The sequence below is a fragment of the Tachysurus vachellii genome, chromosome 3 (assembly GCF_030014155.1).
Source record: "Tachysurus vachellii isolate PV-2020 chromosome 3, HZAU_Pvac_v1, whole genome shotgun sequence".
Taxonomy (NCBI): Eukaryota; Metazoa; Chordata; class Actinopteri; order Siluriformes; family Bagridae; genus Tachysurus; species Tachysurus vachellii.
Genome location: NC_083462.1, coordinates 19406745 through 19431361, shown reverse-complemented (window position 1 = coordinate 19431361; position 24617 = coordinate 19406745). Strand labels below are relative to the sequence as shown.

At 40.1% G+C, this 24617-nt stretch overlaps 2 protein-coding genes across 3 annotated transcripts in view; one reads left to right on the top strand and one right to left on the bottom strand.

The window, feature by feature from the left end:
- gopc (golgi-associated PDZ and coiled-coil motif containing) overlaps positions 1 to 2646 on the top strand; it is a 15432-nt gene extending 12786 nt beyond the window's left edge. For both annotated transcript variants that reach the window (XM_060866185.1, XM_060866183.1), the window contains one exon: positions 1 to 2646. This exon is cut by the window's left edge and continues 1461 nt beyond it. The gene's annotated coding sequence lies outside the window, so the exon portion shown is untranslated.
- Positions 2647 to 7736: 5090 nt separating this feature from the next.
- Positions 7737 to 24617, bottom strand: part of dcbld1 (discoidin, CUB and LCCL domain containing 1) — a 32321-nt gene continuing 15440 nt past the window's right edge. Inside the window, exons 7-15 of the mRNA XM_060866182.1 lie at positions 21887 to 21927; positions 19384 to 19575; positions 13989 to 14101; positions 12372 to 12528; positions 12118 to 12210; positions 11921 to 12008; positions 11201 to 11250; positions 9585 to 9704; positions 7737 to 8940 (exon numbers count right to left, since the gene is read on the bottom strand). Of these exons, the coding sequence (XP_060722165.1) occupies positions 8354 to 8940; positions 9585 to 9704; positions 11201 to 11250; positions 11921 to 12008; positions 12118 to 12210; positions 12372 to 12528; positions 13989 to 14101; positions 19384 to 19575; positions 21887 to 21927 (1441 nt within the window). The 3' untranslated portion in view covers positions 7737 to 8353. The remainder of the gene's footprint in view (positions 8941 to 9584; positions 9705 to 11200; positions 11251 to 11920; positions 12009 to 12117; positions 12211 to 12371; positions 12529 to 13988; positions 14102 to 19383; positions 19576 to 21886; positions 21928 to 24617) is intronic.

Sequence of the window (24617 nt, the reverse complement as noted above, 5' to 3'; positions counted from 1 at the left end):
AAGGTGTTGGACTACCACTTAGAAGGTTGTGAGTTTGAATCCCAGGTCCACCAAGCCGCAACTGTTGGGCCCCTGGACGAGGCCCTTAACCCTCAATTAAATGTAAACCATCAATAAATATGGAAGTCGACCTGGATAAGGCCTCTCCATAAGCTGTAAATGTAAGAAGACTTTACTACCTAGCTAGGTTTTGGACATCTTTAAACAGACTGTCAGTTTTTACCACCGGCTTTGTTAAACACAACATAAAAACTAATGAGAAGCTAAATAAACATTTTTATATAATTTATTATAAGCGATGGAAAAACATTGCACCAAATCAGATTTTCTGTCTGATCTGTTTACCAAAATTTAGCAACATTGACATCCAAAAGGATTTTCCAGGCTGCCACAGGTGTCTATATTTCAGTAGATAACTGTAAGGCTGGCATTATATTCCACAGGTAACTAACACACACACATATATAACCGCTCACATAATATATGACCAACGTACATTATACACATCATGTAGTATGTAATATATCTAATATTTCCTCCAGATGTAAGTATTATCGTTATTTATAAACATTTCTACTAATCCTAAGTTTGTGAATGGCAGAAACTTCACAATTTCCTGTATCCTGTAGTATGGATTTCAGGTTTTCATGACTACCAGTTGTCAACAAATTACTTCATCGGGTTGTAACTTATATACTCTGATAACTTGAACTAGCTATAAATGTTTAAATGTAGAAAATATTTAAGATCACACCTTCTGTTGAATATCGGTAGGATTTGAGACGCAGCACAGGTTTGTTTACTCTCCTGCCGCTCGTGATGCGATAAAATATGGCTAAATAGAATATGGCAGAATATAAATAACAGATTTTATGTACACATAACATACAATAGTCAAACTGGGAAGTCACAACACTGTGTGTGTGTGTGTCAGCTTCTGAAATATTTCTAAAGTATATGTTAAGGTAGTATAATAAATTATGTCTAAAACAGGGTTATTAGCATAAAGGCCTCTGAGGAAGTGTATTATATGCTAATGTAGGAGAAACGGTGTTGGGACAGATTTAGCTAATTTAACTAACGTTACCATTTAAAGACAACGTAAATGCCAAACGGTGGTGGAAATGTTTCATAATCATAAAGAATATCAACATTTACCTCAGACATGTTGAAAACGTGACTAAGAGCTGCTAGAAGAACGCTATATACTTGTACTGTGTTTAAACTGGGACATTCACTGTGTTTAGATTAAATGTGAATAATTAATTACCTTTTGTGATATTCATGGCTTTCTCAGAGTTCCTCTGCAGTTGAGTCAACACTAAATATAAATTATTTTAGCCATATATACATTTTTTTATAAATATACCAACAGATCTGAGGTAAACGTTGCTATTCTTGATAACTTTGACTTATTTCCTCTATCGTTCTGCATTTCTATCGTTCTTATATGAAATGTTTTATGTATTGGCTAGCTAAATCAGTCTCCTTAGCCATTAGCTAGCTTATACTCAGATGATTTACACTCAGCAGTGTTCTTCCAATTACAAGGACTTGAAAGCCAATTGAAAGCACCATTAAATGAATATTGTAATAGGAATAAAAGATAGGAATCAGGAGATACAATTTCTTTCTTTTTTTTTTTTTTTTTTTAAGAAAATGTATATGTACCTGTGTGTGCGTGCATGTGAAAGAGCGAGTGAGTGTGAGAGAGCGAGTGTGTGTGTGTGAGAGAATGTGTGTGTGAGAGATAACATAAGTCTTCAAACACTTAAGTTGTGCTCTTATAGGAATGGAATCAGCAACAGATTTTGGGTCAGACTGTTACCATATTTCCTTTAGACCACAGTTATTTTCCTTCGCTTACAATTTGTATTTATTAATGAAGGAAAGCTGTTTTACCTACATTGTAGTAGCCTAAAATGGTCATGCCTTCACCGACCCTGTCTTTGTTCTTTTTAAAAGCTAGTAACAAAATAAAATGTCACATTTCTGAGGAACCGCACCACACAAAATGCTCAAATTTAGTACATTACCTGCTCTCTATTCTGAGGTGTTTTCCAGAGCTTGTACTCAACGCCCACAAACATCCTGTGTTAAAACTCTGCAGACAATCAGCTTGTGGACTTTATGGAGCAGATTTTTGGTTACTGATTACGTATTATGCAGCGTGTTTCGAGAAATAATTCTCTTAACTGATGTCCCTGCATGCTGCAAGAGGCATCAACATGTACTTTATGGTTTATTGGTGATTGTTAACTTCCTGCTTGTCCTGCATATGATCCATACTTTGGCACTCTAGGCATGTGCTGATAATCAGTTATCTCATATATACAGTGATATTAAACTCAGTTGGTGTTACAGATACTGCAGATTATCCTACAGCCTAAGAGACTGAGCATTTTAAATCACATTTGGTGTTAAATACTGTAAATCCAATTCAGACAGCATCCTAATTTTTCAAATTTGCATGAATGAAATCTAATAACTGTGCTCTGAATGATATTCCAGAATAAACCCATCAGAAAAGATTGATATTAACCTAATATCAGCACATGGCTACTGAAAGCTGAAAGGTTTGGTATAAATCTCATATCGGTATTTACTGCATAACAATATTGAAATAAACTTGTTTGCTCATTGCAACTCGGTTTGTCTGTTTTAAATGAGAAATGGTATTAAAGGAATAGTCCAGAATTTGAAAGTAATCTCTGTTCTCTGCATGTGTGTGTGAGAGAGAGAGAGCAAAAAATTCAAAATAAGAAATTATTAATAAAAGATGTCTAAGGTCAAAACTCAACAGTTGCATTACAGGTGCATCTCGATAAATTAGTATGTTGTGGAAAAGTTTATTTATTTCAGTAATTCATCTCAAATAGTGAAACTTGTGCATTATATTAAGTCTTTGGTTCTTTTAATTGTGGTGATTTTGGCTCACATTTAACAAAAAGACCAATAAAAAAACATTTTTTGTGAATTGTTGGCCTTCCGGAAAGTATGTTCACTTACTATATATGTGTACTCAGTACTTGGTTGGGGCTCCTTTTGCTTTAATTACTGCCTCAATACTTTGTGGCATGGAGGTGATCAATCTGTGGCACTGCTGAGGTGGTGTGGAAGTCCAGGTCTCTTTGACAGTGGCCTTCAGCGCATCTGAATTTTTTGGTCTTGTTTCTCATTTTCCAATACAATACAATTACAATATCCCATAGATTCTCTATCTGGTTCAGGTCTGTCAGTGAGTTTGCTGGCCAGTCAAGCACACTAACACCATGGCCATTTAAGCAACTTATGGTGCTTTTGGCAGTGTGGTCAGCAGAAGGAAGCATGAAGTGCTCTAAAGTTTCTTGGTAAACAGGTGCAGTGACTTTGCTTTCAAAATACACAGTGGACCAACACCAGCAGATGACATTGTACCCTAAATCATCACAGACTATGGAAACTTACACTGGACTTCAAGCAACTTGGGCTATGAGCTTCTTCACCCTTCCTCCAGACTCTAGGACCTTGGTTTCCAAATGAAATACAAAACTTGCTCTCATCTGAAAATAGGACTTTGGACCACTGGGCAACAGTCCAGTTCTTCTTCTTAGTCCAGCTAGGATGCCTCTGACGTGCCTGTGGTTCAGAAGTGCCTTAACAAGAGGAATACGACAACTGTAGCCACATTCCATGACATGTCTGTGTGTGGTGGCTCTTGATGCCTTGACCCCAGACTCAGTCCATTCCTTATGAAGTTCACCCAAATTCTTGAATGGATTTTGCTTGACAAGCCTCTCAAGGCTGCAGATTTCTCGGTTGGTTGTGCATCTTTTTCTTTCACACGTTTTCCTTCCACTCAACTTTCTGTTAACATGCTTGGATACAGCACTTTAGCAATGAATGTTTGTGGCTTTCCCTCCTTGTAAAGGGTGTCAATGATTGTCTTCTGGACAACTGTCAGGTCGGCAGTCTTCCCCAGTCTTCTCCAGACCATTTTGATGGCTCAGGAAACCTTTGCAGGTGTTTTGAGTTGATTAGCTGATTGACGCGTCACCATATTCTAATTTTTGAGATAATGAATTAGTGGGTTTTTGTTAAATGTGAGACAAAATCATCACAATTAAAAGAACCAAAGACTTAAACTACTTCAATCTGTGTGTACTGAATTTATATAATACATGAGTTTCACTATTTGAGTTGAATTACTGAAATAAATGAAATTTTCTATGACATTCTAATTTACTGAGATGCACCTGTATGTACATTTTCATTCTTTTCTCAGTGCACTTTCAGAAAAAAAAAAGAAATGACTATAATGTATCTGTCCTTCACATAGAAGTGTGTATATAATGTACCTTTAAAAAGACGAGGCAGCTGACTGTAATCATCTTTAAAAGGCAAGGCACCTTTTCAATTAAAAGACAAACTAAAGCTAGAAAGTTGCCTTGTACAGAAAACCTGATGCTTATACAGAAATTACAAAATTTCAGATGTTGAACTCCATCAATATAGGATTTGAATATATATATTTTTTAAATAAAACAATTACACTCTAAAGACTAAAATAAATGTGACACATGATGAGCAACGCAAGCGACGTCGTAAGCAACATTCATTAGATTATAGTCAAAACATCGTTCAGGCCACTTTCCAAGCTGGAAAAGCTGGATTTCTCAGTTACAAGTTTCCGCCGTCATCGTGAATGTTGTCATGAGCTGTGTATTGAACACACTGACCTTACACTCACCTAGAAAATCCGGAAGACTGGGCTGGACGATTATGTAAGATATTAGACAGAAAGAGAGTGTGTGAGAGTGAGTGTGAGTGTGAGTGTGTGTGTGTGTGTGTGTGTGTGTGTGTGTGTGTGAGAGAGAGAGAGAGAGAAGGAGAGAGAGAAAATGAGAGATAGAGAGAGGGAGTAAGTGAGAGAGAGAAAGATAGAGAGAGTAAGAGAGAGAGAAAGTGAGTGAGAGAGTGAGTGAGTGAGAGAGTGAGAGAGAGAGAGAGAGAGAATTGGTGAAAAAACTGATGAAAGCTTTCTACAAAAATCAAAAGTTTGGAGGTCACATATGTGATCATTATAAATTGGTTGGAAAACAATGGGATATTCCATGAATGAAAAAAACATTTATAGCCCCATTGAAATGAACCACCAGGGGGTGATGTGATACTAAAATACGCTTGTGAGTGCTGGTGTAAGCATTGCTGCTTGTGAGTGCTGGTGTAAGCATTGCTGCTTGTGAGTGCTGGTGTAAGCATGGCTGCATCTGGTACAGCATTCAGTATTAACATGTAAGAAAAGACAATCAAGTAAAACAAGTTATAGATCAAGTGAAAAATCTTGTTTTGATTTCAGTTAAATTTCATTCTGGATATATTCCATCTCTGTCATGTGTCTGAGTTACACTTGTCTTATCAGGTTACATGTCTGTGATAGTTTAGAGAGATTTGCTGTGTGTGTGTGTGTGTGTGTGAGTGTGTGTGTGAGAGAGAGAGAGAGAGAGAGAGAGAGAGAGAGAGAGAGAGAGAGAGAGACAGAGACGACATGGCGAGCAGAAACACCCCCCACACCTCTACTGCAGTTAACATTCTGCATGAAGAGACATGTATGGAATTTTTGGTGAAGCAGGAGCTCTGAAGATGAGAGAAAATCTTTCTGCTTGCCTCCCGTTGCTTTGATGCACATGCCATTTTCACATGTTGGTGTGAGCCTTGAGACAAGTACAGAACGAGCAGGAACGCCGTGTGGACGACGTAGCCCACACCTCGGTGTGAAGAGCCCAGACCTCCCACACATCACACACAGCACTCATATCTCACACACACACAGTCTGCCCTGAGATTCAAATCACTCATCATCTAAGCTTTTGTCTTTAAGATAAACCTCCATGGAGCTTTTAGTTCGTTTACAGTTTCATGTACAACTTCATGTAGCTCCATTTCTGTTCAGAATCTGACCCTGTTCAAGACTAGACGACAGTTAACACAATGAAACACTTCTGGGTCACGAACTGTACATACTGTTAATCAGAAGTTGATCATTTTTCTTAGAACACCATTTTATTCCGGGTTACACCAACAAAATGTAACTCTAACACTTATTTATGAAAGAACGACATCATACTCATCCTTTTATGGTTACATTTAGTGTCATGGAAGGTCCACGCGTTAATTCCTGTTCTCACGTACATTATACTTTCTCTTGAAGTAAAACAAGACAGAAAAGATACAGCTTGTCATCAAGAAAAACCAAAACAACTTCCTTTCTTCTTAAGACTTTCCTGTGGCCAAAAATGTCAAGTTATGGCTTTACCTCTGACTTGTTACAGTTACGCTTACACCGGGGTCTCCATACAACCAACATCCACCATGCATGACTTTGCCCGATCTGTTACTATAGAAACAATAATAAACCTGTCAGAGCTGCTCTTCTAGAAAAAAATCAACAACAACTTCTGACCAACCAGAATTGAGAATTCGGTATATACAGTAGAACAGTAACAGAATAATAACTGTTCAGTGATGGTCCTGTTTCTTTGCTGCACAAACAAGAGAGGGTCCTAATACTTTGTGAAGAGCAGCAGATGGGTTAGTTAGTAATTCTACACTTGTGTAGAATTCTATACTACTATAGTGACCTATAAAGTAGTTACGGCTGGTAAAATAACGATGTGGAAAATGTTCTAAAGTACATTAATAAAGGAGCCAAATCAATATTGTGTTAATTGCATCCTCGGTACAATAGGAAAATAAATGCAAGTTAGGTTTGATACGTATTAATAGAATAGAAAAAAAAAATAATAAAAAACATTACAAAACTACTTATGAGAAAAATAAAAAATTCTGATAAGATTTTCAGATTCCTAAGTGGTTTTATTAATATTTGTTCTTCCTGTACAATCAGGTAGTCTTTTCTCACCTTCCGTTCTGTGAAACGTCCTTCTTTCTCTTTATCTGCTCTCCATCAAACGCTAAATTGTGCTAGGGGTCGTTTTAAACAAGACGCTGTAGAGTTCGTGTTTACTTTACATCGTTATACAAAGAACTAGAGCCTGTAAATGGGGGATGCAAACTTTTGATCATGTCCACAAATGTAATGTGGGGTTTGATGGAAATTCACTGCTACAAAAAAAACAGGAAGTACATAATATTTTATGTGTAATAAATACTTAAAAATGTAAAATAAGGATATAAATTTGTGATCACTCAAAATCCAATGGGGTGTAAACTTTTGCACTTAACTGTATGTATGGAATAAATGGAGTTTAATAGTGGGCTTGAACAGCGGTGGAGGGCAGCTGCTGTTCACACACACACAGATGTACGCATGCTGTTTGTGTCAGACTTTCAGTCTGGATGTGCAGGAATAAAGTATTCGTGTGTGTGTGTGTGTCTCTTCTGTTTTTATCCCAACTCATAATGAATATCCTGTGTGTTTAGGAAGTGTGAGCAGGCTGTAGATCAGTGCTTCTGTTTTACAGCAATGTGTGTGGAATGCAGGAGGTTTCCAGCATGTCGCTCTCATGGACCACGGCTGCTGCTCACACACACACACACACACACACACACACACACACACAAGACAGCCAAGTCAACTGCTGAGCCTGCATTCTTGACTCTGCTCACAGCTGAAGAGCAGTGGTGGGAGTCTCAGAGCTGAACTCTTCACACAGGAACCACGCAGGAACATCTCAGCAATGTCAGACATTCATACTCACTCACTCATTCTTACATGCCAGTAAAGACCACACATACACATGTCCGTGACTTTTTAATGCAGCAGCATTAATGCACGCAAGCAGCAGCTATGTGGGTGCTTTAAATAAGCCACGCCTGTTGTCGTTCAATCCTACTTCCACCATATACATTTCAAATCTGTACAGGGAACATGTACACACGATAGAATTTTACACAGACACAACAGTACCACTGCACATGGCTCAGAGGAACAGAGGAAGTGTCTCCTTTAAATAGGAAGTTAGTCAGTAAACTGTGAGAAGAGACCCGTCCTGTTGGGAGCAGTCCGACGATTCAAACGGACAAAAACAAAAACTCCTTGTAAAGCAACACAAAAGTTCAAAATGCCTTTTGTATGTTAAACACATTTTCACATCGCTGAGAGAATGGGGGGTATCAACAAACCCTGTTGCTTTAAAATAATAATAATAATAATAAAACCAATAAAACTCTTAAGACAAAATATATCCTATTTGCACAGCAGTTTAAAAAACAAAAACAAAAAAAAAAACAGCATGGACGATTCCTCACGCCCACTCGGTCGGCCATCTTTCTAAGAATGTTTATATATAAAACAAATCCGTGAAAAAATAAGTTATGAGAAGGTCCTGGAGGTCTGTATGGTCATGAGTGTTCAGGTTCCACCCAGGCTGGAGCCCTCAGGGTCCGGTCGTTGTGTGATGGAGCCGTTGAGCCGAACATAGTCTCGAGGTGACGAGTAACCCTTTGCCTGTGGTCTCTGATATTCTACACAGCCTCCGTTCTGCAGAACTGCAGGATTCCTGCCTTTAGGGCTGTCGTAAACTTCCTCAGAGTGGTTCAATCTGCCTGCTTTGACCCCCTCTGAGTGGTTTGGTCCGCCCCGTTTGGTCTGGGGTGTCTGGTAGCCGCCGGATATGTTTCCACCTACCACCTTTCTGTATTTGCTGTTGTCCGTGCATTTAAATGAGGAACTCTTGCTGAGGACGACCCCGGGGACGCTGTAGCTGGGATCCGGAACGAAGGCGTCCTTTCGGAAGGTGTGGCGCTCAATGATGGGTGTGGCGTACTCTGGCTCCTGATTGGTCAGTGGGAGAGCGTACTGATTGGCCGTATGCAGGTAGTCGTAATGGGAAGTGCCCTCGTTGGTATTGTCCTTGGAACTGTCTGTGTCGATGGGCCTAAAGGTAGAGCCTTTCCTGGACACCGTTCCCACGCCAAGCATCAGCGGCTGCTGGTAGTCTGGGAAGAGAGTGAGGGGTCAAAAAGATATCAGACCGGGAGTTCAGAGTTAAATGAGAAAGATTAGTGTGAGATCAGCCAGAGGTTAAAAAGAAAGATCAAAGTCACATGAGAGATCAGACAGAGATTAAAAATAGATCAAAGTCATATGAGAGATCAGACAGAGATTAAAAATAGATCAAAGTCATATGAGAGATCAGGCACAGGTTAAAGAGATCAGTCAGATGACAAATCAGACAGAGATCAGCCTCAGAAGAGAGATGAGAGAGATCAGCCAGAGACTGAAGAGAAATCAAAGTCTGATGAGAGATCAGATAGAGATCTTTCTCTCTCATCTATCTTCTGAGGCTGATCTCTGATCTGACTGATCTCACTTTTTAATCTCTATCTAATCTCTCATTTGACTTTGATCTCTGTTTTTAACCTCTATATGATCCAAGTCAAATGAGAGATCAGAGATTAGCCTCAGAAAAGAGAGATGAGAGGTCAGCCAGAGATTAAAGAGAGATCAGATGAGCTTGAAATCAGAAAGCGATCAAAATTAAACACCACAGGGAGATGAGAAGGAATGGACAGAGAACAGAGTGTGAGATTATATAGATCTGATTCTGTGTAAAACATGGGCAGTGAGACTGGTGCCTGACCTGCCATGTCACTGGTGACCAGGTCCATTTTGGGCATGAGGTCTTTCTCTGAGCTGAAGCTGAAGGTGAACTCAGTGGACTGCTGCCTGGCAGACGGATGTTTCACCTGCTTCCAGCAACCTGAAGGTGCAAATGAGAACACGAACAGTAGTCAGACACGTATTGAAAGGACGGGACTCGTCCTAACAAAACCACAAAGGCTTCAATCACACATCATTTCTGTCTTGCAGAGAAACCAGAAGACGAGGAGTAAGAAGGTGGAGTGATCACAAAGCAGGAAAAGATGAAGAAATGTGAAGAAATGTGGCCCAAATGTGACCTTTTTGGTTCGAATTTTCCAGAATCATCAGATGAAGCCTGAAGACTCCAGATGTTTGTGCAATTCTGTATTTTTTTTTATTTTTTTGTAAAACAAGCCTTAGGGTATTTTTTAAACTATATTCAAAAAGCAGGAACCTGTTCAAACAGGAATCAATAAAACATGAGCCTATAGTTTATTTTCCCACCAGCCTGAGAGACGGTACGATTGTTCACATGAATATGGAGGAAGTGCTTGGATTAAGGTTGTTCCTTTGTGTAAATGGCTGTTTGCTTAACCAGCTCATAGAAACAACCACTGCTTATTATTTAAATAGATAAAAAAATTCTAGGCTTTTAAACCTGATATAAAAATAGGATGAAGATGAACTTGGGCAGCATACAATGTTTAAAAAAACCAAAAGTCACACGCTATAAGATTTTTCTGTGATCAGATAGCTATCCGATGGTAAAAAGACCAGGTCTAAATGCCCTCCGAAACGTTTTCGAGACGGATATAAATCCAATCGTTCAAACCACTTCAGGAGGTGGTCTGGGACGGATTTCAGATGAAACTGGACAGGTGTAAATGAATGTGGTTGTTCAAGCCACATACGTCAGCGCTATACTCCTCCCAAACGGAAGTGATCTTTCACTCAGGTGTCTCGTTGGGTCTTAAAATGCACTGCTGCCCCCAGTGAAAATGCAGCAAACAGTAAATGCTGTTTTTTTGTAGCATAAATGTCATAAGTTTTTTTGTCTTCTTTTTGATTGCATTCTGAAAACCGCATACACCAAAGCGTGTTCAATTTCAATTACCCCGGAAATGAGGTATAATATATTTGCATTTTGGGCGGGAGTAGAAAGATCGGATTGATATCCGATTCGCCAAGACGCAAATTTATTTATGTGGCCTAATGTAAATGGAACAGTTTTAACAAATCAGATAGCTATCGGATCAGAGAAAACACATGAAGTGACCAGGTGTGAAAAGGCCCAGTGTAATTAAAATGCAGCACTGTGATGTGAGAATTTTCCACTCGGTGTTTATAGAGAGCCAGAACGCTGCGGCGGCTTCACCGGGGTTCCTTCTGGGGCATGAAATGTCAAGAGCGTTCAAGTGTGTTTACAGCTGTGTGTGTGAAGAACGACGATGCGAGGAAACGAACGCTCTTGGCTCTTAGTCGCTTTTCGGTTTGTTTTAAGGACGAGCTCTTCATCTCCAACTCTCGTGCTTTGGTTTTTATTCAGAGTTTAAAGATGGTAGGCTGAAAATGGATGAGTTCATATAAACGATGGAAACAAATAAATACACTGACCCGTCTCTGGAAGATCCGCAGAGTCGTACATGTTCTCTTTGCTCTTCTTCCTAGGGGGAGAGAGAGAGAGAGAGAGAGAGAGAGAGAAAGAGAGAGAGAGAAAGAGAGAGAGAGAGAGAGAGAGAGAGAGAGAGAGAGAGAGAGAGAGAGAGAGAGAGAGAGAGAGAGAATACAGAGAAAATGTGAGTTAAAGTTAGAGTTAAATTAGAGAATCAGAGATAAAAGGATGGGAAGATAGATATGAGAAAGAAAGAAAGGAGAGAGAGAGAGAGAGAGAGAGAGAGAGAGAGACATAGAGAAAGAGATTAACGTGAGCAGTGTCTTTCCCCCGGGATCTCCAGCTCTGAGGTTATTGTCACTGCTGTACTCTTCCACCACTTTATCATCCTTCCCCCAAATCCCTCCATTCCCAGTGTGACAGAAAGCCGGCCAATCGCCTGACTCTGACCTTTGACCCTCCCTCCCACCTTTTCTGCTGCAAGACGTGATCAGAAGGATGATAATACCGTTGGTCAGTTGTTCAGTCATGTACATTGGTCACCCATAAGCTTATCAGCACAGAACTCACACGCGCACACACACACACACACGCGTGCGTGCACTCACGCAAACACGCGCACGCACTCACGCGCAAAATCGCGCTCTCACGCAAACATACACTGCATTTCTCTTTAGAATTGTCTTCAGTCTAGCGCAACAAACATCTTAAGCGTCACTTACTTCTGCATCACTTTAAAGGCGCAAATCCCAGACACCAGTAACACGATCACACACCCGACGGCTGCCACCACAATGACGATCATCTTCACTGTAGATGGGGGAAAAAGAAAAAGGAGGAAGAGACTGCGTCAAACTGACTTTACAGGAAAATGTTTAACATATAACATATAAAGCAGGAGATGGTGATGAAGCTGTACCTAGATCCGACTGAGGCAGGTGCTCTGGGATTTTGTCCGGTTTGGGTTGGCTGGACAAAACCTCCCGTGTGACCGGAGACGTCACATTGAACACTAGTGCGGATATAAGAGGATTATAACCTGGTTTGCTGGAGTTTCTGCACTTCATTTCTACAACTTCATCTTGTTTTTAAAGAAATGTAGCAAAAGTTCACCCCAAAAACACTAATGTAGATGACGGAACAATCCTAGCATCCTATTCCTCACACACTCACCTGGAGGATCTCTGACATATGAGCAGCCCAAGAGCTCCGCGCTCAGGCCGATCTTCTGCTCCCACTCCTGAGGGACGACACGGATGTAACGTGCGTTAAATGCCGGGCGAAACGTATTGCGTGCCTGGTAAAGGTTGTCCATGTTCCCTTCGAATATCTGCAGATAAACATCGAGTTTCACCGTAAACATTTTTCACCTAATAGACATACTGCATTCATACAGCTCTATTCCTATCAGTCATCCTTGTGCCTGTATTCATATACTATAGGATTATAGTTTCCACTTGCTTCTCTTTTTCTGACCATCTAGAGATGGAGTACCAGGTCCAGTTGAAGATTTCAGACATTCAAAGAGAAGATGACAACTCCATGTGGTGTTTGAGGACAACAACCTCCTCACCAGTACACAACTGTGGGACTGTAGAAAGGACATTATTCATAATAAAACACTCTGGTGTTCACAACAGTTTATATTCAGACCCTCCAGTGTCACCCAATGAGGATGAGGTTCACTTTTGAGTCTGGTTCCTCGCAAGGTTTCTTCCTCTTCCATCTAATGCCCCTTTTCCACTGAGGTAGTTTGAGTGCTGGTTCGGAGCCTAATTTAGAACCAGTTCATTCTTTTTCGACAGCCAAAGCACCGGCTCTGAACCAGGAAAAGTGGCCCTTAAGTAGCACCAAAACGTTGCTGGTCTAGACTTAAGAACCGCTTGTGTCAGGGGCTGTGGGCGGAGCTACTGTTAGCACATTTGATAATGTACCTTAAGAATACTAATGTTTAATACACTTTTACTTTACCGCGATATGATACATTATCAGCACACATGATAGTAGGTAGCTACATGCTAAGGCTAACTTTTTTCTGTGTTCATGATAAAATAACGTTATGTACTTTCTCGATTACAACCTCCGTTTATACAAATTACATGGAGCTGCACGTACACGTTGGATTCGCCGCGTTTGGATGCCGATATAGGTTCACAAAGCCATGAGCATTAACAGTAAAGCAACATCTGCCATTGTTGATGTGTTTGCCGCTGCTGCACTAAAGTTGCTGGAACACGTGACACGTATACAGTGACGTCAGACTCGGCTCTGTGATGGCTCTCTAACCGATGGAAAGGCAAATCAGTTCTTAGAACCTGCACCAGCACTAGCTCTGGACCAGCACCCGGTTCTTTCTGGTGGAAAAGGGGTATAAGGGATTTTTTCCTCACCACAGTCCCCTCAGTCGCCTCAGATTTGTTTATTGGGGATAAATACAAACACATATAAATAGAAGTCTAATATTAATTTTGAACCTTTTGTACTATATTTCTTACGTTCTTTAAAGCTGCTTTGAGACAATGTCCATTATTAAAAGCACTATACAAATAAAACTGAACTGAATTCTATTTTCTATACACCACACCTGTCCTCTCTACAGTTAAATTCTATTTTTATTGCAATTCTAATCTTTATCTATTGTTATTTTATGACACAGACAGTTGAGAAAAGGTATTTCCCTGCATGATGTATTGTGTATAATTGTGTGTGTGTGGAAAAAATGTCATTTGTTAAATGGCAAGAAAAATCACATCTATATACTGTATATTTCACGTCTCTTCATCATCTCACCGTATCTTCGGAGCTGTTGTACCGTGTGTACGTGCGCCAGCGGCTCTTCTCCTTGTACACGATCTTGTAGCTTTTTACAAATTCACCAGAATCTGAAGCTTTAGTTAAAATTCCTAAAGATAAAGGAAAAAAAACAAAAAAACAAAACAAAAAAAAAACCAATTTTTAGAGGTGCACAAGCACAAAATACTGAAAAGAAAACCGTAACATTCATTTATTTTGTACATCTCCAGAAATAAATGAGCGAAAACAAAAAAGTTCAGTTTGTCCAGTTTGTGTAGGAACACAAAACACAATATATGACCAAAGCTTTGATGTCATCACTCAGGTTATAAAGCAGATAAAGCGTTATCGTAGAAGGCTTTACAGAGTCCATCCTGAAGACCTACGTCCTGACAAACGTTCATTCCTCACCGTCACTTGATCACACAGATCACTGAAATCCCCACAAAACGCACAGTATAATAAACCTCTCTGCATGACTACTGACAGAACCTGGACTCACACGTCTGACTTCCTGCTGCTGCCGTACAGCCCAGACGTCTCCTCCCGGTGCCCGAGTGTCGAACCAGTAACCTGTCATTACCTCGTGTTTCATCTGTCAAGAGATCAGCCATCAGCCATCAGAAGCTTGCGTGTTCAGCCATCAGACATGAAACCTACTAATTTGGTGATTAGGCAATTTAAAAATAAATAAAAAATCTAACTACAAGAAAACAATTCCTTGTTACCACCTTTGCCTACTGCCTACAAAATATGTCCCAAATGGCACTTATGTATACTTACAGATTATTCTACATCATTTTGTAGTGAGTGCACAAACAAAAACAAACAAAAAAGTGGAGTTCGTGCATTCGACAACCACAGCTTTGTTTACGTAGCAGAAAAGGGGCGGGGCTACCAGGTACTAACAGTGATTGAGGAAGGAAAACAATAAAAAAAAATACAAGATACCCAACTGTACAAGTCGACATCTAATAAAATAGCTTTTTTATAAGCCTGCGTTGTGTGACTCACTGTATTTGTATCCTATCCTATCCTATATCATTCGTTTGTCGCAACCGAGACCTTCATTCATTCATTCATTTTCTACCGCTTATCCGAACTACTCGGGTCACGGGGAGCCTGTGCCTATCTCAGTACTCTGGGATCAAAGCTGGATGGGGCATCAAGGCAGGATACACCCAGGATGGAGTGCCAACCCATTGCAGTTCACTCATTCGCTCATTCGCAGTTCACTCATTCGCTCACTCGTTCGCTCATTCACTCACACACACTCATACACTACGGACAATTTTCCAGAGATTCCAATCAACCGACCATGCATGTCTTTGGACCGGGGGAGGAAACCGGAGTACCCGGAGGAAACCCCCGAGACACGGGGAGAACATGCAAACTCCTCACACACACACAAGGCGGAGGCGGGAATCGAACCCCCAACACTGGAGGTGTGAGGCGAACGTGCTAACCATTAAGCCACCGTGCCCCCCCAACCGAGACCTTACTTAATTAATTATATTTCCGGTCAGTTTAAAAACAGCAAATAAGTAAATAAAAAAATTAAAGAGCTGGAGAATTAAAGGTGGGGTGCACGATGTTTAAAAGCTAATGTTGACATTTGAAACCACCAAAACAAACACCCGTTTTAATAGCTCCGTCCACGCATACATACGTAACCCAGGCAACTATTATGGTGGAACCTGCTGGGGCAGCTGGCCGAGGGTATATTTTTATCAGTAAATGAACACAATGAGTAATGCTATGGTAATACAAATGTGTTTTTGTAGTACTGTGTGTTGTACCGTGAAAGGTTTAGCTCCGTTTCACGCGGAAGACGACGTTCAACACCTAGAACCCAAGACAGAGGTAACGGCAGGTATCCGCCATGTCAATGTTTCAGTCGCTTTCTGCTAATGTCAGACATGCGCACTGAACAGTCTCTCCAGCGCATATTGACAAGACACGCCCCTTTCTGCTCATTGGCTAGATGTTTGTTTTGTTACACGGCCCGACTCAGTTTTCTGAAGCATTTTTCAAACATTGTGCACCGAGCCTTTAAGTCACCTGTGAATTTGACCTATCAGTGGTCTGCATTCTTATTAGCTCCGCCCACATGTGACTGCTAAGATCTCGAGCAAGAAGTGTAACCTAATTCAACACTTTAATTTTAGAAAGCTCTCTTTTGGAAATAACATATATATTATCAGACCAAATCATCTCCTCTCTCGTGTTTACACTGCTGAGGATAAAGCTTCCGAGAACCCAGAGGCCTGCTGACCTTCTCTAAATAAAGATCTGTAGTCTTCAGTGACACTCGGTCTCATCATGTCATACCAGCGCTGCTAAGATAACAGAGCTTCCTCTCTACAAGGAGCCAAGTTTAGTCACGAACATCACGTTTTGTTTTTAAAAAAACACAACATGGCTTCCGTGCAGAACACAAAGCAAGCTTTCTCCGAATTCAACCGGGTTGCCATGTTGGAAATAAACTCCCGTATGCTGAAATATGCCTTTGTAAGTAAATAAATAAGTAAATAAAATAAAAGGCGGACAAACAGAGGGGCTTTCAACGCTTTTACGCAACACCAGGAATAAATGTGCAGTGATCAGCTGGGTGAAAGACAGAGGAGCATGGGAACGCTCATGTGCTCTGGGCCACAAACATCGGATATTTTGTCGACGGTCATGAGAAAGAGCCTTTGTAAGGATAATTACCCCTTGTAACAATCTCTGGACTGAAGCCTGGACTCTGATCCCTTTTCCTTCTCTCTCTCTCTCTCTCTTGCTCTCTCGCTCTCTCTGACAGATGTGTGCATAGAGAAGTCTAATCCTGTTAATCTAAACTATTCCAGAATGAGAAAAGGGGATAAAAGGTTAAAAACCGATCAGCTGAAAAAGTAGAGATCATCAAAGTAGAGATTCACTGAGATTTTAGATGGTGAGGGTTGAACCACAGGAGATTTGTACCTGAGCTCTGGCCTGGTGAATTTGAGTAACAAAATAAATAAATAAAAAAATAAATAAAAAAATAAAGAAATATTATTTATTATTATTATTACTATTATTATTATTATTATTATTATTATTAATAATAATAATAGCAATAATTATAACTTTATAATTATTTATTAATTAGCCAATTACATAATTAATAAATTATAACAAATAATAATTATTGCTATTATAATAAGTAGTATTAATAATAATAATAATAATAATAATAATAAATAATAATAATAATAAATAATAATAATAATACCTTTTATAATCATTTATTCATGATGTAATTGGCTAATTAATTTTTATTATTATTATTTTTTTAATTTATTACTTTTTTTAAATAAGCATATGATTTTTCTCTAAATGAAAAAAACAAACATGAAAATCTCTTAGGAAACATCAGCTAGCTTAACTAGCTAAAGATCCACTAAATAAAATATGTGCATGCTTTCAGTTGATCTGCAGTCACCTAGTAACCTTTATAAGCAGAGTTCTTGCAGGTGGTTGTGTATTTGATCTAGCTTTGCTATGAATATTTACATATTCTTTCAGTATATGTGAATGTTTTCGGTTAATTTCCTAAAGAATAACATCATCATCTGTTATCCAGGGGCCCATTCCAGAAAGCGGGTTAAGTGAAAACTCTGAGTATGTTAACCCTGAAATGAGGGAAACTCTGGGTTTTCCGTTTCAGAAAGGGAGGTAAGTTAAACCCGAGAAAGCAGGTTAAGTTAAGCCCGTTTCTGAAAGAGGGGTAACTTATACTCAGAGTCAGTTACCATAGTAACTTACTCTGTGAACCTAACCTGGTCGGGAGCAGGTTTTCTTCAGTAAACCCAGAGTTTCTTTTGGTCTCCTCCCTTTTTAAAGGGGAAGCGACGTTTAAACACCTCATTCATTGCCCATGTTTCAGTTACGCAGTTCGCAGCAAAGCAAATGTGGGATGTGGTAGCTCAGTGGTTAAGGTGTTAGACCACTCATCAGAAGGTTAGGGGTTAAAATCCCAGGTCCACTAAGATTTTTGTGGACACAATTGCTCAGTTGTATAAAGGGGGTAAGGGGGTCTGCTAAATGCCGTAAATGTAAAATGAATGAAATTGCGCGTCCGTTTATGGACAATCCTGTTGATGAAGAGACTGTATTAATTTTTTTGAGCCCAGAGTGGATTTTTGTCACATCCCTATGCATTTTTATTTGAGCGATACCGTTTTTCTTTACAGTCAATTAGATCCATAATCTCATCCATCCTTACATCAGCCATCGCGGCCATGCTCTTACATCCTAGCAGATGCTTTGCGTTGCCTTATGTTTCTTTGCAAATTGTAGTTTTGTGTATAACATCGGGGATGCAGAACATATTAGTAAGGCTAATTTGCAGAGCGGTCAGGAAAGTGTGCCTCGATCTTAAGCGCTTTCTGACAATTTTTGTGTTGTTTCCTGATAAAATAAAATTCTGTTCTTCCGGTTTCACCTCTGATATTATAACAGTTGGGAATTTACTCTAAAATAGTTCTTAATTACTAACTACAAATTACATCTTCAACCAGTCTAATTAGATTAATGTAATAATTACTATCTCTAGAATGTATTGGTCTACTTACTAATTTGGTTTACTTACTTATTAATTACTTTCTAAATCCCAAATCAACCTCAACCACTTGAACAATAAGGAGAGACAAGAAATGAACAATATACAATTGCATGAATTATCCTTGAATTGAACAAAGTGTGTAACTAGAGGGAGAAGTTTACATTAAGAATATAACTTTTAAAAGATATATATATATATATATATATATACACACACACACACACACACATATATATATTTCTTTTTATATGTGTGTGTGTGTGTGTATATATATATATTTATATATATATATATATATATATATATACACACACACACACACACACACACACACACACACACATATATATATATATATATACACATATTAGAATACATTTTTAAAATACACCTTTTAAAATTTGATGTTAAATCCACTATTGTTTTATACAGCAGTGTTGCCTTTTTTTTTTTAAATACGTGTTCATATTCTCCATACACTTGCATAAGCACTTCCAGTTCTGCTGACGAGAAATATGCAGACTTTTCTTTTGTCTGACACTGTTGCCATGGTGACTCGTTATATCTGCGCTCCATTGATAATGGCTTTTTAAAGTTGCGGTGCTTAACTCAGAGTCAGTCAACAGAGTTGATAAAACTAACTCTTTTCAGCTGTTCTGTAACCGAAAACTCAGGGTTTGTCAACTCAGAGTTCAAGTTTAAACTCAGAGTTGGTTAAGCCTCCTTTCTGAAACAGGCCCCAGGTCTCTACCCTTTATACATCTTGTGAGAGATGCGCATTAAAAGTAAAAATGATCCACTAACCTGTGATCCTCTTCTTCTCTCCCAGGTCGATCTGGAGCCAGCGTTTATTGTCAGACTCGTTGCCCCAGATTCCTGTCGGTGAGACGGAGCGGCCGAGGCCCGGAGACCAGTCGCTCAGAGTTCTGCCGTTTCCATCCTTCTCCCACGAGGAGGTAACAGATACGGGTTTAAGTACCATCTGTCTGTAACAATCTACAGAGGGACAAAAGGAAAGGAAAGAAGAGAGAGTGTCAACAGATCAATAGAGGTGACAGCAATGACACGCACACGATAGACTTTATGATATAAAGACAGCTGCCGGTCTTAGGCATCCAGATGAGAATATTAAAACAAGATTGAGACTTGGACATAAACTGCTATAAGGAACTGAAAATCTTTTCTTTAGTCACGCTTAAGTCTTTAGTCACAAATGCAGCACGAAGGATCATTCGGGATGAATCAGACAGATCCAAAAGCGAGAAGAACCAGAAGAAGTGAGTCAGGATCTGGCACCGGGTTCGCATCAGGCATCTGGAGAGCGTGTCATGTTCCAAATTACATAATCTACTCACAAGTATGAAAATAGCACAACACCAGCTGTTATGGTCATATAATTACTTTATACAACAATAGTATAAGAATTGGGACGTTGCTGTAAGCTGATTGGCCAGCATTAATAACCACCTCAGTAATTCTAGTTAATTCTACTGTACATCAGTACAGTACAGACAGACAGAAAGATACAGACACAGAAAGAGAGAGAGCGAGAGAGAGAAAGAGACATGTCCAGACAAGTAGACAAACAGAAATGGAGGGACAGACAGGTAGACAAAGGTGGACAGTCAATATGGCGTTCAGACGGTCATCTTAGAGCCTCAGTCCATCATCTTAGAGTCTCAGTAGAGCCTCAGTCCATCATCTTAGAGCCTCAGTAGAGCCTCAGGTAGTCATCTTAGAACCTCAGGTCTTCATCTTAGAGCCTCAGGCCTTCATCCGAGAGCCTCAGTAGAGCCTCAGGCCTTCATCTTATCAACTCAGTCATCTAATAGTAATGTGGCCTTTTTTACACAGTTACAATGACAACAGATTTCATTTTGCCCAAGAGGAAAGCAGTAAAAAGTGGTATAAAAAACATCAAAAAGACATTGCGCTGCTTTCCTGGCTGTGTGTGCGGTGTGTTCAACATTAAATCCATGTGGGCTGGGACTTTTTTACAGTGCACACTGACTCAACAGGAAGAGAAAAAAGTCTTAAAAAGCGTAGCATGTGTGTACTTAAACAGGGTCACATGTACTGAACATGTCAGAATAAAAAAAAAGAAAGAAGAAAGGTCTTGATTTGTGCATGTGAAAGACTCTTCCTTGGCGTATCAGTGTTTGATGGTATGGGTGTGAGATAAAGCTCGTAAGGGGGCGGGACACTGATCCTGATTGAAGTGGCTGGAGACGGATTGACAGTAATGAGGTTTTCCTTGGTTTTAAGGAGAGGGGGTTGTCTGTCAAATTAATTTCAGAGAAAAACACATTGATTTGTGGCCACTTAACCACTTCAGCCGTGTGTGTGGTAGCCATCCGACTACATCATCCTAATAGTGTTTGTCTGCTGTGGTGCAGGAATGGGCAGGTGTGTGAAGTGGCCGTTGCAGCTCGGTGTTGACAGCAGGCTGCCGTTTGGTCTGTTAGCGTAGATCTTGGCACAGAAAGTCACCTGAGACGTGCCAGCACAAGTCAAGCTACTCTGATGAAATAAAACACACCTGCTGCCAGACTGTCAGGTAAAAATAAATCTAACCAGGAGATAAGAGGTTCCCACGCCTCCTAAAGCGGCACGAGCAGAACTTTCACTCACTCCAACACACACACACACACACACACACTCTTTTCCCAGAGAATCATCCCAATTATATTTATATTTTATGGCAACATGTATAAAAAAAAAAATCAGAGAAGCTACAACAGAACAATTCATAGGAATATAATAAAAATCTAAAAGGAAATAAATGAACGGAATAAACACAGAAATAATTATGGGAAATTTTAATAGGAAGGAAGGGGAGGAGGAAAAAATAAAGAATGAAAAGCCAGAAAATGAAAGAATGAATAAAAGAGAAAGGTGAAAGACAGGAGAAAGTGTGACTGAGAAATATAGAGCAGAGAGAGAGAGAGAGAGAGAGAGAGAGTGAGTGTGTGACAGAGAGAGAGAGAGAGAGAGAGAGAGAGAGAGAGAGAGAGGGTGTGAGTGTGTGAGAGAGAGAGAGTGTGTGTGAAAGAGAGAGAGAGAACAGAAGAGGAGCCATTATTGTTGTTGATGCTTTTATGAATCATTAAGAAAAGAGGTTGGAGGCGTGTCCTGTGGGCGGGGCTTTGAGGGTTGTGGATTTAAAGTGTTTTAAAAAAAATATACACCTACTGTAGGAGGTTCTTGAGACAGAAAGCAATCGTGCAAATCATCATCATTATCGAATAGGAACAGAGTAGACATATACATGCTTATAGAACACCAACAACAAAAAGTAATCACTTACCTTTGGTGATGAATGTGAAGAGTGTTTCAGACAAAGAGCCGCTGAAAGAGAAGGAGAGAAAAAAAAGAAAAAGAAAAAGAAAGATCAGTCAGTGACTAAAATTACAGTGATGAATGGAGGGAAACACCCACCGGGGGGAAAGAGCAGATACTCTATTGTCCCCGTCCCAAATCACCGCTAAAGCAAGTGAGGCTTTTGTTCCTAAAGGACCCCCTGCTTCCCCCACGTGGGTCTGCGGTGAAGCCGAGCCGCCTGACAGAGTTGTACTGGAGCTAATTAAAGGGCACATGGTGGGAAATTGCACCTCTCACAGCTATTACTTAAGAAGGTGCCATTTTCACAGGCGTCCTGGTTCCCATTTCCTTTTCATCATTCCTGGCGCTGGAGTCGAGCGTGGAACAAGAGTTTTACTCACTGTAAAAAAGTCAGCATGAATAAATAGGATGAGTCGAGCTTAATCACCGGCCACCAACACAGATACACTGAGCAAGAACAAATCTGCACAGGGTCTGTACTTGCGTCAGGCGTATCAACCCTACAGAGTGATTACTGACTCGTATCGATCCCAACGTTCCACCCAGTGGAAAACTGTCCCCGGAGAGCCTCCATCATCAATCCAATCCTCTCAGAGCAGATGTATCGAACAGAAATCTGTACCAGTGATGTGAGGAAAGACATCTGAACACCAACAACACTTCTTACAGCTCAAGTCAAGACTAGAAATCATTTCAACCTAGATTTATTTGTGAAGAAATAAGAAAACACAAATAAAAAGTGACCGGTTGGACACTTGCGAGAGTTCAGGAAACAATACATATCGAGAGCAGTTTCTCAGGTTGCCTGCAGTTCATTTCAATTTTGGAAGAAGAAAAATCCCAAAATGGAAACCTTTTGATTTTAGTGAAAAACAACACTAAAAAGCACTTGGATGAATACTGAACAGGAACACCAAATCCTATGGAACGCTGAAGTCTGATACCCCTTTTCCACCAAAAAGAACCGGGTGCTGGTCCAGAGCTAGTGCTGGTGCAGGTTTAAAGTTGGTTCCACTGGCGAACCTTCTAAGAACTGATTTGCCTTTCCATCGGTTAGAGAGCCGTCACAGGGCCGAGTCTGACGTCACTGTATACGTGTCACGTTACACAGCAACTTTAGCGCAGCAGCGGTAAACACAAACACATCAACAATGGCAGATGTTGCTTTACTGTTAATGCTCATGGCTTTGTGAACCTACATTAACACCCAAACGTGGCGAATCCAACATGTACGTGCAGCTCCATGTAATCTGAGGTTGTTATCGAGAAAATGATAAAATAACGTTATGTACTAACACAGAAAAAAGTTAGCCATAGCATGTAGCTACCTACTATCATGTGTGCTGATAATTGATCATATTGCGGTAAAGAAAAAGTGTATTAAACATTGATATACTTAAGGTACATTATCAAATACGCTAACAGTACTTAAGAACCACTTTTCCTGGTTCAGAGCCGGTGCTTTGGCTGTCAAAAAAGAAAGAACTGGTTCTAAATTAGGCTCCGAACTAGCACTCAAACTGCCTCGGTGGAAAAGGGGCACAGGTATCTGTACTCCTTGGCTCTAAACAGAATAGGATTGTGTTTACATTTTCTATTGAAATACATTTGAACAACCACAAAAAAAAGTCCTAATCCTAGTAATCCAGTTACAGTAGATCATTTTCCCATTTTGCCTTCTGAAAAAAATCTTTTAATCCACCTCATTGGACGCTGATGTGAACAAGCCTGTGCTTAATGACCCTCAAGGGCAAATCAAAAGAAGAGCACTGCCTAGCTGCATTACATTCTAAATGCACCACATGATTACAGACAGACCTGAGAAGCCAGTGCTCTAAAGGTCTCATTACGCAGCGCACAGAGCAGTTTCCCAGCAGGGATTTCTGCCCTGTTTTAACGGTCACCGCTCCAGATTACAAGCTACCAGCTCCGGATATAGAAAATAAAAAAGGATAAACCATCGTACAGCTCTGTGGCACAGCTACACCAAACAAAACACACCTCATATGAGGCAACAGCTGGCTCAGAGCTGGCTCAACAGCAGCAGTCAGAGAGACACACACACAGGTAAATCACCATGTGTCTCTAAAGAACATGTCTACACATGCAACCCAAACACACACCGAGCTGAAGATGGAATAAATTCTCCTCTAGTAATCGGCAATGGGAAACGTTACTGGATGCAGCTTTTAAACGTCATTTCTCTCCACAGCATCTGTATGGCATGTGTGATTACACCAGACATGAGGGGAAGAAAACACACACACACAAAAAAAGGGAGAGAAACGGATAGAACGAGAGAAGTAAGTGATATAAAATGGTGTGTGAATGACAAAAAGGGAGGAAGAAAAAGCAGGAAACTGATGAAATGAAGAAGCAGGATATGATAGAGAAAAAGAATAAGAAAAAGTGAAGACAGCAAACAGAAAATATAGCAAAATGTATAGAAGGTAGAACGGGTGGAGGAAGGAAGGATTGAAGAAAGGAAGAAAATGTGGAGAGAGATAAAAAACAAAACAAAAAAACAACAACAAAGCAGCTGGTGTTTGTGTGTATGTATGTGTGTGCGCGTTTGTGTTTGTGTATGTGTGTGCGCGCGTGTGTGTGTGTGTGTTGGGGGGGGGAATCAGACAAGACACTACAGATAAAAGACTGGTGCTCCTGTGTACAAGTCCACATGCTCATCTGTAGCACTG